Genomic DNA, 13,707 nt, shown 5'->3' with positions numbered 1-13,707 from the left:
GCATTTTTAAAAATTAATTATGCTGTCGAATACATTTGACTTAGATCCATACAACACTTCAATATTTTAAAGCCATTTATATATATAAATGACTAAATAATTAGCCATGTGTTTGTGAATGTAATGTATTTATTAAGATCCCTGCTAAACTCTGCAGATCAAAACAAGGTAAAGAGGATGCCCCGCAATTCTAAACGAAATCCTTTCTAGTTAAAGCACAAAGAAAGATCACCATCTGAAAACAAAAGGTGTCAAGTCTAATTTGCACTATCTTGCTAAGGTCTTAAAGATGCATATTCTACATTTGCTTCGTGTCTATAAAACATATTGAGTAGAAAGATTGTCCTCATGCTGGTCACAGCCTGCTTCAGTAGCCAAAAAGTCAAAACATAATTGGCTGAAGCTGCATCTTGCTATGGTCAGTGCAGTAAAACAGAGAAGTGGCACTGCCCCACGTATCCTCTGCTGCTGGAATTCTGCTGTCCCAATCCAGATTTCATGGGGTACCGAAGGGAAGCACTGTGGAGTGCTCTGTGCCACTGTTCTAAAAAGGAACACTACTTGGTATCCCCTTCCAGTGTTTGCTGCTGATGGCAGCGTATCGATAAGCCCCTTCCATCCCCGTTTGCCAGATCACTGTGATTTGTGGCACTGTCTTGAGCACTAGATAGATAAACTACCCTGCTGCTTTTGTGATGGGGAAGAGGCAGCCTATGCCCTCTTTCCCCATCTACGGCATCAGTGGGTAGTATCTAGTTCACTGCATAGTGTTTCCAATATAGTATAAACTATTACTGCCCTAATACGAGTTTGCAGTGCCATTGAGTTCAACTGCCTCGTGTGAACATCTGAGGTTCTGGGTCAATATATCAACCCAAAATCTTACATATTTTACCAAAAAAGGGAACTACCAAATTTTGTATTTTTAACATTTGGCTTGTATGTTGTCAGTTTATTAAATTTTCTCTGTCTCGTGCATTTAGATTCTGAGCTCTTTGGGACAGGGACTGTCTCATACTCTGCATTTGTACAGAGCCTATCATAATGGGAACTCAATTCTGATTGAGCCTGCTAGGTGCTATCTTAACACAAATAACAACATATGCTATACTCCACCATTCACCACATAAATAAAAGAAGTCCCTGTTCAGTATCAAAGCACATGTTTTGATGCCTATGGGACAAAGGATGTGCTCAGACACAAAGGTGGAGGAATCAAGGAACATGCTAGTGCATGTAGCACGTTCTACTCAAAGATGACACCTTATGCAGCATATGCACTTTTGTGAGTCATGGAAGGATTGTGTGCATATGTAACTCATGCCTGCGTGGTGGGGCACTCTGTCTCCCTCTAGTGGCACCTAGCCCAGCTAGAGATTGATGAGTCTGCTACAGCCACATGGCTTTTAGCTCATGCAGTAGAGGCTCATACACTAAGCTTCAGATGTCCCAGGTTCAATCCCACCCACCAGCGACCAGGCTCTGTCAGTGTTACAAGGGGGGCTCATCCAGAATATCAACTCAAAAGTCTCTGAAGCTCAGGGTGCACTTCCTCAGCTGGGGGTAGTATGTAACCCATGCCTGCTTGGTGGGGCGCTCTGTCTCCCTCTGGTGGCACCTAGCCCAGCTAGAGATTGATGAGTCTGCTTCAGTCCTGGTTAAGAGCCATGTGGTTTTTAGCTCATGCAGTAGAAACTCATGCATTTAGCTCTTGAGGTCCCAGATTCAATCCTGCCCGCCGACAATCGGGGTATGTTGGTGTTACACATACATGCCAGGCAAGGGACAACCCAATGGTAGTATAAAACATGTGTCAACAGTGGGGGAGGGGGCTGCTTTGGGATATGGATGGGCTAGCACAGGGGTCGGCAACCTTTGAGAAGTGGCATGCCAAGTCTTCATTAATTTAAGGTTTCATGTGCCAGTAATAAATTTTACATTTACAGGGGCCCCCAACAGAACCCCAGACTGGCAGCGGGCTGAGCGGGGTCGGCGGCCAGGACCCCGGCTGGCAGGGGGTCGGGCGGCTAGGACCCCAGACCAGCAGCGAGGTGTGCGGGGTCGGTGGCTGGTATCCCAGACCAGCAGCAGGCTGAGCAGGGCTGATGGCTGGAACCCCGGCTGGCAAGAGGCCAGCAGCTGGAACCTCAGACCATCACCGGGCTGAGAGGGGTGGCGGACAGAACCTCAGACCAGCAGCCCTCACTGGGTCTGACTAAAGAAGAATTCTTTTGACACAGGAACTGAGGAAGACAGCCTACTGTCTTCTGAGGACCCCACACAAACTCACTGTAAAAGTCATGCTGGGGTGAGACTGGAAGGGGTTTGTTGCGAATGCCAGGAGCCAAAGATGCAGTGCTATGTGTCATGGAGATTTTGGGCAGTACAGGTGCCCCTGTAAACTGGGGAGAGGCTACTGTCACATAGGCAGCCCTCCAGGAGTGTCTAAGCTATGCTGGGACCTCTGCAGCACCCGGACCAGTTCAGAATTAGGAGGATGCAAATGTGACTTAAAGTCACCTTAGGAACCCCCCACAACTCCCTAGGCAGAGCACAGACTCTCCCATCTACAAACTAAGGCCTTATGTATATGACAAAAGGCAGCAGATGGATACAAACAGATATGGGGAAGACAACAGTGAGAGAAAAATACATACAAACAAAAATAAAATAATTAAAAAGTCTCTCCCATCCACACCTCTTTATGTACAAAGAAAAATATCTGAGAAAAACCTTATCAATATATCTTTAATTTTATCAACTGGATCAATCTCTGGCATACTGCTTAAAGTTATTCGGTTATATATTTACTTTATATCCACCAAAGCGTTTGATGCCCATGTGATTGCCAGCTGTGTAGCTGTGTAACACTGACAGACCCCTGGTCATCGGGGGGGTGGGATCGAACCTGGAGCTAAATGCATGAGCCTCTACTGCATGAGCTAAAAGCCACATGGCTCTTAGCTAATGGTGTAGAGCAGACTCATTAATCTCTCTCTCTCTAAGTGGTCTCGGTATCATTAGATGGGACAGAACACCACACCCAGAAGGTGTGTGCATTACAGCAGCATTCCTTGGTACACATGCTTCAAAATTTGTTGGTCTTCCATTGTAACAATATGTCTATAGCAAGAAAGCCACCAAAACTGAACCAGTGCTGATAGGGGTGATTGCTGGGTTTGGCTTAGAACATTTTTGATCTTGTCCTGTCAGTTGGTCCTGTCATTTTTGATCTTGTCCTGTCAGTTGGTATGGAGCAGCTGAAGAAACCAACAAGAATCTAAAATGTCAATCTGGTGTTCTTCAGCCTTCCTTAATGCCCATGTTTCACTTCTGTTCAATAGCATTGGTTCAACTGGGGTTCTATAATTTCCCATTTCCCAGCAAGCTTGATGTCCCAATGTCCCCACAGAGGCTGCTCAAGGGCTGAAACTTTTGTCATTTACTGGATTCCATTTTTACTGTATTTGTAAAACCTAAAGATGGTACTCTCTTTCCATAGAACTCCTGGTGCTGAATGCTGGTGTTATGAAAGCATGCTAAATTTACACACATTTGGATTGGTGCATGATGATGATATTTGATATTAAAAGGCCCTGGTCCCTATGTCTCTCTACGCTGCTTTTCTAAAAGAAGCAGAAATACAGCAAAAGGTTTGTTGTTGCTTCTTGAGGACTGAAATAGTTTGAGCTTTGGTTTTGTTCCAGAAATGGAAGCTTGCATTGTACCACAATGAAACAACTGGAATGAGAATTAAGTGTCAGTGAATACTGCTGGTGTCTCTTTTATTGGGAGTGGAAATTTTCTTGATCCTTTTCTTGATCCATTTGAGGCTTCTTTCTGGCAAATAGATTAAGACATAGCTCTCCACAAAGACAGAAACTTTCCAAGTGGTAAGGTAAGTTCTTAAATAACAATATACCTGAAATAAATAATAACAGACAAACAGCAAGTTGCCATACAACAACTTTGTAAGTCTTGAGCCTTTCTCATTTATTCAAATAATGAGCGTTTTTTTTGCATCTTAATCTACTTCCCAGCAGGAAGAAACTGAACGACAGAAATGGAACAGAACTATTAGATTATTCATTCCCCCCTCACCCACCATCAGTTGAAGTGTGCTCTTTAATATACACTTATCAGTTTAAATCCAGTTTAAGTTTTTTAAAACTTTATTTATTTAGATTTTTTTCAATTGTGTCTACTGAATTCTCTACGTGCACTAAAGAGGTTGTATGCTGAATTAATAATCAAAATGTATCAATACGATAGTAGAAAAATAGACCTCCTAAAAATATGCCCAACCCTAGAATTAATTCCACCGCATCATTCATCAGTTCCCTAATCAAGCCTTAAACCTCTGAAAAGTCTGGGGAGACAAATGAATCTCACTGCATGTCACTACATCTGGACTGCGGTGGACTAGGAGGGCAGGAAAGGGGAAAATAAATTTCAAATCAGAAGACCCTTCACACCAAGAATGACCTGCTCCCAGGCCCCTCCCATTTAAACCAGGAGACACTTTGGTTCAAAATATTCAGATGATCACAATTGCTGCTTTATCACAGAGAGAAAGAAAGGCAGTTTCTCAAGTAGCTAGGACTCAAAACATTTAGGACTTCATATGTCAAATTAACACTGCAGTCATGACCTAAGCACACATCACATTGGGAGCTTATAGCCTCAGGAGTCAAAAACCTGCCTGCACGGTGTCTTTAAAGAATGCACTCTGTGGGAAATCCTGTTTAATAGGCAAGGTGCCACAGTCTGCAGTAGCTGCAGTTTCCAAACGGTGTGAGGATGTAGCCCCACTAAACAATGCAGTAAATGTCATTTTGAGGTGACAAAGTCACAGACAGCCTTGATGAGGTCCATATCTCTTCCCCATTAAAAAAAAAACAACAACAACAAAAAACGGAGGCAACCTTCTTATGAAGTGCAATTGATAAAAGCATGCTTGGCAGACTACTCGGAAGCAGCTGGATATCCAACAGCTCCCCTAGATTATAAACCCAAGCAAGAAATGGTGGGCATAAACCCTCACTCAGCAGGCCAATATATTTTTTGCCATTTTCCCCAGATTCTTCCATCTTGTAAGTATTACCTCAAGGCCACCTGGGTTGAGTCTCTACAGAGGACTGCTTCAGTATGTGTCATCTGGTCACCCTTTGCTGGCGATACCCTATATGCTTTATCTCTACTAATTAGATATGAATACTTAATTGAAACACTGATAGCATTTCATAATTAAACAATATTTTCAGGACAAATGCAAACACTGTAGAAGAGAGCAAATCTCCAGTTCATCACAAAATTCTTATACTCTAGACTCAGTTTTCTACAGCACAAGTAAAATTTTATATAACCAAAAAGAAATAAGATTATCATTAACACTGTCATACATTTCACACACAAAAATTAACATATCAACACATTGCAAATGCAAGTAATCCTAACACAAGTGAAGTGGGGAAAAACAGAGACACTATATTAAGTCTCTATTTCATTGCATTTTAACTTTTTTGACTGCCGCTGAAAACATCTGTTCAATGTGCAGTGGCAGCCAAACAAGCTAACAGAATGTTAGGAAAGGGATAGATAATGAGGTAGAAAATATCATAACAACACTGTATAAATCCATGGCAGTACTTCACACGATGCAGTCAACCTGTGGAACTCGTTGTCAGGGGATATTATGAAAGCCAAAAGTATAACTGGGTTCAAAAAAGAATTTGATAAGTTCATGGAGGATAGGTAAATCAATGGCTATTAGCCAACATGATCCAGGACACAACCCCATGCTCTGGGTGACCCTAAACCTCTGACTGCCAGAAGCTGGGACTGGACAAAAGGGGAAGGATCACTCAATAATTGCCCTGTTCTGTTCATTCCCTCTGAAGCATATGGCACTGGCCACTGTCAGAAGACAGGATACTGGACTAGATGGACCATTGGTCTGACACAGTATAGCTGTTCTTATGCTTATTCCTGCAACATTAAATGAAAGCACATGATCAGGTAGTTCAAGGGCTACATAAATGGCCTCAATACAGAGGTATTTCTCAGTATGCAGTCTCCTTTTAACTTTTCTTCAGAATCCATCTTATTGTTGCTTCTCTTATCTTGTCTAGCAATTTCTTAGTATTATTTTGTCTCTATATGTTTAAAAGTGTTCACTATAGGTAATGTAAAGATTGTTTCGTACCAAACGGCCTCTGTCATTCCCTCTTCCCAAGAAGACCCTGTACCATGGTTGATTCCTTTATTTTACTCTCTCTGATTTATTTGGAGAGATCTGGAAAGAAAAGTAAACTGGATCGTCCTCCTTCCCCTACACAGTTTGCTACATTTTACCATGCTGTGCTTAAAATTCTTTCCCAGTCTTTTACCTCTGACAAAATTATATAAGGTATCTCCATCTTCCATCTGCACAATATTACAGAGGGAAGAAATATTTCTATGTACAACAAATGCTCCTAAATCTAACTCAAAAGATACAGCTAGTCACATTTTATCAGAGCCAAGACAATGTGGATCTTTCCTACCTTTAGGAATCTCTAGAATCCTAAAGATATGGGGTCTAATCAGATTTTCTAGATGTTCTAAACAGGGTTCTATTATAAAATGTTATAAAGACACTGCAAAATTTTCCCAATTACTAGAAATCTAGGTTCCTAATTATATGTAAGTGATGCTATGATGGGATAACATGATTTTGGTAATTAAATATTCATGGTAAATAGGCCCAATGGCCTGTGATGGGATGTTAGATGGGGTGGGATCTGAGTTACCCAGGAAAGAATTTTCTGTAGTATCTGGCAGGTGAATCTTGCCCATATGCTCAGCGTTTAGCTGACTGCCATATTTGAGGTTGGGAAGGAATTTTCCTCCAGGGCAGATTGGAAGAGGCCCTGGAGGTTTTTCGCCTTCCTCTATAGCATGAAGCACGGGTCACTTGCTGGAGGATTCTCTGCTCCTTGAAGTCTTTAAACCACGACTTGAGGACTTCAATAGCTCAGACATAGGTGAGAGGTTTTTCGCAGGAGTGGGTGGGTGAAATTCTGTGGCCTGCGTTGTGCAGAAGGTCAGACTAGATGATCATAATGGTCCCTTCTGACCTTAGTATCTATGAATCTATTCCAGCTAAAATATGTGCTGCAAAACTATTACTGGCCTATTCAAGATCATAAAATTTAAATAAAATGTAGTTTCTGGTTAAAGGTACAGAAGGCTAGTTGCATAATATGGACTACTCATATCTGGAAGATTAGGAATAATAACATTAGGTCAAGTGAAATAATTCTTAAAAGAGAAACCTACTATTATCATGGAAGTAAAATACAGGCTGTTGTACTACAGATTTTTATGTTTTAGCTTTTGAGAACTGTTGACTTTTTGAAACCTCATTGAAATTTATATCATCTGAAACAGATTAGAAATTTCATAATAAACTCAACACTGATTTAACAATAAACTCTATGCAGTTTAAACTTTTTTTTAGGATTTCTTTTGTACTCACCAGGGGCTCTGCCATGATGATGCGAATTTTGCGCTCAGCCTGAGTTGTAAAGTTAACAAATAAGCTCTTCAGGACATATTCGCCTGGTTTACTGTCCGGGTCAACACTGATGGGCAACATGGCTGGAGGTCCCTTTTCCCTTTGTGTGCCAGAAACAGGTGGAACTGGTGGTTTGATGTATCCGTTACCAACTGGAGAGGCTGAAATGAACAAGAAATATGTTTACTTTAGGCAACACCTGCCTGTTTTAGTTTTCTAAGACTATTCTAATGTCTTATCAGTGAAACAAAGCAACAAATTAGATTATACTTAGTCCTGCCTTGAGTGCAGGGGACTGGACTAGATGACCTCTCGAGGTCCCTTCCAGTTCTATGATTCATCAGGCAAACATACTATGTAAAAATAAATATTGAAAATAAGTTGTGCACTTGTTCAACAAAAATGTGAAAGTTTAGACTGGGTTCTATGGTCTGTGCATGACGAGATTGTCACAAGAAACTGTAGATGACATCTTATATCTTATGACTGGGTACAGTTTACGTTTCCTGTTCCACTCTGTACTGTCTTTTACATGATGGGACCTGCCATCACTCACTGCTCTTAATAACACTCCAGTTTCTTATCATCTTATCTTCCATGCAAGATCACGATTGCTCGATTGTCAACTAGTCTCTTTATTGTTATTCAAAATGCTCAACTCCCACAGACACCAGAAGTATAACTATTTTTGTGTGTGTTAAAACCAGAATATAGAGTGCCTGATTTTCCTCTCACTTGTAAATCAGGAGTAAGTCCAGTGAGTTTCACCAGTATAAACCATATGCGAAAAGAGTCAAGCCCCAAATATTTTCTCTGGTACTGAACATCTATTATTTTATCAGTTTACCTGAAAGGACCAAACACTGTTGTTTTATTAACATTATTTATCAGCCTCATAAGCATGATGACAATGTGCACTGTATTTTGCTCTGCTTCTGTTTCTTATAACAAACCAGAAGAGAAATAAAAGAAAGTGCCAATACTGTTTTTCTATGCATGAGAACACTAAACTTAAATTCCCAAACTTATGCCAGAAGAGGCTTAGTCCTCTATGGGGAAAAAGTGACATGTTTGATCTTGTAGTGTGATGCTGGCTGCATTCCCTGCTGTTCACTCTCCAGTTGGTATAAGAAGTGGTATTATGAGCAGCTCTCGATGGCGCAGATCACCTGCCACTCCTGCTGCAATTCAGGTGTCAGAACGCTTTTGAGCAGCTGTGGAGGTGGGGGTAGAGAGATTTAAAAAATGATAAAATGTACAAGGCTGATATCACTTCCCAATCTTGCTGCAATCATAAGAGAAAAACAACCAAAAAGCACATGCATCACTTTTGTGTGCATCTTACCAGGTTAGAAAAAAATGAGACCTGCAAGTACAGAAGCAGGTTTTTCAGATACGCAGTGATGGATATCACACATCTAAGATTAGAATCTGGCTCTTAGCATTCTGTACCATATGGTCTTATGGGACGAATTTGGTATCTTCTGCTGAAAGTTATTTTCAAATATTAACCTCTGAATTTACCATAAGAATAGATGATATTTTATATGCTTAACATCCTGTTTCTACAAGGTGCTAAGCATCTTTAACTCCCAATAATTTCAGTGGCATTTGAGGATGCACTGGACCTGGCAGGCTGTGCTCAGAACCTTGCAGAATTAGGCCCACATTTTTTGCACTGAAAATTATGGAAACTGCATTGCAGAATAGGGAACAGATAGTTTTCTTTCAAAATTCCATTTTTAAAAGACCACTATATATCATGTATATGCTAGACAGAAGTAAATTTACTGTTCTGTGTATGACAGAATAGCCATTACTCTTAATGGGTGTTAAATATTCAATCCATATTGCAGTACAGTGGGAATGAGCCTCTTAATTAACAAGATATGAGATCACATACAGCTCTAGTACAGCTATCACCAATTATTTTCTCCATCTAGCTTAACTTTCCATAAAGCTTACATTGATTATTGACTGTTAAAACATAATAATGATAATTAAGCTATGCTGGGAATGTGATATTGTGCATATAACAAATCATAAATAGAGCACTTCTACATTTTTGATACAAAATTGTTTCTAAAACAGGAGTGCCTCACTAACTTCAGCTAGTCTAAACAACAACAGACTTCTAGTGTATGAAGAAGAGAGCAATGAGTGAAGAGTGTAACTACAAATTCCACTCCCATCATCATTTAGGATGGTATTATGAGGAATAATGGGGTGCAACTGAAAAAGGGAAAATTTATTTTCAATATCAAATCTATTAGATGATGGAAGTGTCTCCCAAGATACGTATAGAACCTCTGTCACTTAAGTCCTTTAGCAATGGATGAAACACTTTTCTGCAAAGAGATTATGTAAAATAGCATTGGGGTTCCAGGTTTATTGTGGCAATTTCTGACACTAAACTTGTTTAGTTTACAAGCAAAACAATCATTTTCTAACTGCCAGGTTCACTATTCAGTCTCAGGTCTGAAAAGCAACATAACCACCATTAAGAAGATTTGACAACTCAAATTCTATCCTAATTTATACCGGTGCAACTATTGTATGCAATTTCTGCTTTTGTTGCATCTGTTGACACTTAACATTAAAAAAGTTGCAGAGCAGTTTTTAAACTAAGAGATGGGGGAAAGCCGATTGCTGCAGAGGCGCACGTGGATCGGACAGAGACTTCTCTTAGAGGAGAGTCTATTGATAGAGATTCTCTAGGTTTTAGTCAGGAGGAGGGGATGAAAGAGGATAAAGTATGGGCCAGATCAGACGAGAAACATTCACATAAAGAATCTGGCACATCAGAAAAGGGCAGACAAATAAACAGTGACAAGTTTTTAAAGTGCTTGTACACAAATGCTAGAAGCCTAAATAATAAGATGGGTGAACTAGAGTGCCCCATCTTAAAGGAGGATATTGATATAACAGGCATCACAGAAACCTGGTGGAGTGAGGACAATCAATGGGACACAATCATTCTGGGGTACAAAATATATCGGAAGGACAGAACATGTCTTGCGAGGGCCAGGGGAGTGGCACTATATGTGAAAGAAAATGTAGAATCAAATGAAATAAAAATCTTAAATGAATCCACATGTTCCATAGAATCTCTATGGATAGTAATTCCATGCTCTAATAAGAATATATCAGTAGGGATCTATTATCGACCACCTGATAAGGACAGTGACAGTGACGATGAAATGCTAAGGGAGATTAGAGAGGCTATCAAAATAAAATACTCAATAATAGTGGGGGATTTCAATTATCCCCATATTAACTGGGTACATGTCACCTCAGGACGAAATGCAGAGACAAAATTTCTCGATACTTTACATGACTGCTTCTTGGAGCAGCTGGTACAGGAACCCACAAAGGGGAGAGGCAACTTTCAATCTAGTCCTGAGTGGAGCGCAGGATCTGGTCCAAGAGGTAACTAGAACAGGACCACTTGGAAATAGTGACCATAATATAATAACATTTAACATTCCTGTGGTAGAAAGAACACCTCAACAGCCCAACACTGTGGGCATTTAATTTCAGAAAGAGGAACTATGCAAAAATGAGGAGGTTAGTTAAACAGAAATTAAAAGGTACAATGACTAGAGTGAAATCCCTGCAAGCTGCATGGTCACTTCAAAGACACCATAATAGAGGCTCAACTTAAACGTATACCCCAAATTAAAAAACACAGTAAAAGAGCTAAAAAAGAGCCGCCGTAGCTTAACAACCAGGTAAAAGAAGCAGTGAGAGATAAAAAGGCATCTTTTAAAAAGTGGAAGTCAAATCCTAGTGAGGTAAATAGAAAGGAGCATAAACACTGCCAAATTAAATGTAAAAATGTAACAAGAAATGCCAAAAAGGAGCTTGAAGAACAGCTAGCCAAAAACTCAAATGGTAATAACAAAATGTTTTTAAGTACATCAGAAGCAGGAAGCCTGCTAAACAACCAGTGGGGCCCCTGGATGATTGAGATACAAAAGGAGCATTTAAAGATGATAAAGTCATCACAGAGAAACTAAATTAATTCTTTGCTTCAGTCTTCACGGCTGAGGATGTTAGGGAGATTCCCAAACCTGAGCCGTCTTTTGTAGGTGACAAATCTGAGGAATTGTCACAGATTGAAGTGTCACTAGAGGAGATTTTGGAATTAATTGAGAAACTTCACAGTAACAAGTCACTGGGATCAGATGGCATTCACCCAAGAGTTCTGAAAGAACTCAAATGTGAAATTGCAGAACTATTAACTATAGTTCGTAACCTGTCCTTTAAATCAGATACTGTATCTAATGACTGGAAGATAGCTAATGTAACACCAATATTTAAGAAGGGCTCTAGAGGTGATCCTGGCAATTACAGACCGGTAAGTCTAACGTCAGTACCGGGCAAATTAGTTGAGACAATAGTAAAGAATAAAATTGTCAGACACATAGAACATAAATGATTGTGCAAAAGTCAACATGGTTTCTGTAAAGGGAGATCGTGTCTTACTAATCTGTTAGAGTTCTTTGAAGGGGTCAGCAAACATGTGGACAAGGGGGATCCAGTGGACATAGTGTACTTCGATTTCCGGAAAGCCTTTGACAAGGTCTCTCACGAAAGGCTCTTACGTAAATTAAGTTGTCATAGGATAAGAGGGAACATCCTTTCATGGATTGAGAACTGGTTAAAAGACAGGGAACTAAGGGTAGGAATAAATAGTAAATTTTCAGAATGGAGGGGGGAACTAGTGGTGTTCCCCAAGGGTCAGTCCTAGGACCAATCCTATTCAACTTATTCATAAATGATCTGGAGAAAAGGGTAAACAGTGAGGTGGCAAAGTTTGCAGATGATACTCAACTGCTCAAGATAGTTAAGACCAAAGCAGACTGTGAAGAACTTCAAAAAGATCTCACAAAACTAAGTGATTGGGCAACAAAATGACAAATGAAATTTAATGTGGATAAATGTAAAGTAATGCACATTGGAAAAAATAACCCTAACTATACATACAATATGATGGGGGCTAATTTAGCTACAACTAATCAGGAGAAAGATCTTGGAGTCATCGTGGATAGTTCTCTGAAGACGTGCAGCGGCAGTCAAAAAAGCAAACGGGATGTTAGGAATCATTAAAAAGGGATAGAGAATTAGACGGAGAACATCTTATTGCCCTTATATAAACCCATGGTACGCCCACATATTGAATACTGCATACAGATGTGGTCCCCTCATCTCAAAAAAGATATACTGGCATTAGAAAAGGTTCAGAAAAGGGCAACTAAAATGATTAGGGGTTTGGAACAGATCCCATATGAGGAGAGATTAAAGAGGCTAGGACTTTTCAGCTTGGAAAAGAGGAGACTAAGGGGGGATATGATAGAGATATATAAAATCATGAGTGGTGTGGAGAAAGTGAATAAGGAAAAGTTGTTTACTTGTTCCCATAATATAAGAACTAGGGGCCACCAAATGAAATTAATGGGTAGCAGGTTAAAAAAACAAATAAAAGGAAGTTCTTCTTCACACAGTGCACAGTCAACCTGTGGAACTCCTTGCCTGAGGAGGTTGTGAAGGCTAGGACTATAATAGGGTTTAAAAGAGAACTGGATAAATTCATGGAGGTTAAGTGCATTAATGGCTATTAGCCAGGATAGGTAAGGAATGGTGTCCCTAGCCTCTGTTTGTCAAAAGGTGGAGATGGATGGCAGGAGAGAGATCACTAGATCATTACCTGTTAGGTTCACTCCCTCTGGGACACCTGGCATTGGCCACTGTCGGTAGACAGGATACTGGGCTAGATGAACCTTTGGTCTGACCCAGTATGGCCATTCTTATGTTCTAATGTGTGGCATATTGTGTCAAATATTTGCATAGTAAAAGAGTAAAAAGAGTGACCCAACAATTGGAACTTCATTGGCAACTCTGCTGCTGATCTGTGAACCAGAATGGAATCCATAAAGTTGGCTCTGTAATGCTGATCTCAGTAAAATAAGAGAGAACTTACATTTGTCACTACAGTCAACAGACCATACCGTTTACTCAAGGGAGCGGATTTGCACAGTTACTTTTCACTGCAGAACCACACTTTAAGAATATATTGTAGGGACAAGTTTTCCATTTGCAGAAGGACAGACAAAATGGAGCAAGAACTTTTTACTACTAATTACTAT

The 13,707-nt window shown here is 40.1% G+C and overlaps 1 protein-coding gene across 14 annotated transcripts in view; it reads right to left on the bottom strand.

Moving 5' to 3' along the window:
• The window catches only part of FRY (FRY microtubule binding protein), a 373,522-nt gene that overhangs the window by 224,335 nt on the left and 135,480 nt on the right, over positions 1-13,707 (bottom strand). For all 14 annotated transcript variants that reach the window (XM_073341316.1, XM_073341418.1, XM_073341299.1 and 11 more), the window contains one exon: positions 7,520-7,719. In XM_073341316.1, coding sequence (XP_073197417.1) covers positions 7,520-7,719 — 200 coding nt within the window. The remainder of the gene's footprint in view (positions 1-7,519; positions 7,720-13,707) is intronic.

The sequence above is a fragment of the Lepidochelys kempii genome, chromosome 1, assembly GCF_965140265.1.
Source record: "Lepidochelys kempii isolate rLepKem1 chromosome 1, rLepKem1.hap2, whole genome shotgun sequence".
Lineage (NCBI taxonomy): Eukaryota > Metazoa > Chordata > Testudines > Cheloniidae > Lepidochelys > Lepidochelys kempii.
Note: the sequence above shows the minus strand (reverse complement) of the source record. Positions and strands in the feature narration are given on the sequence as shown.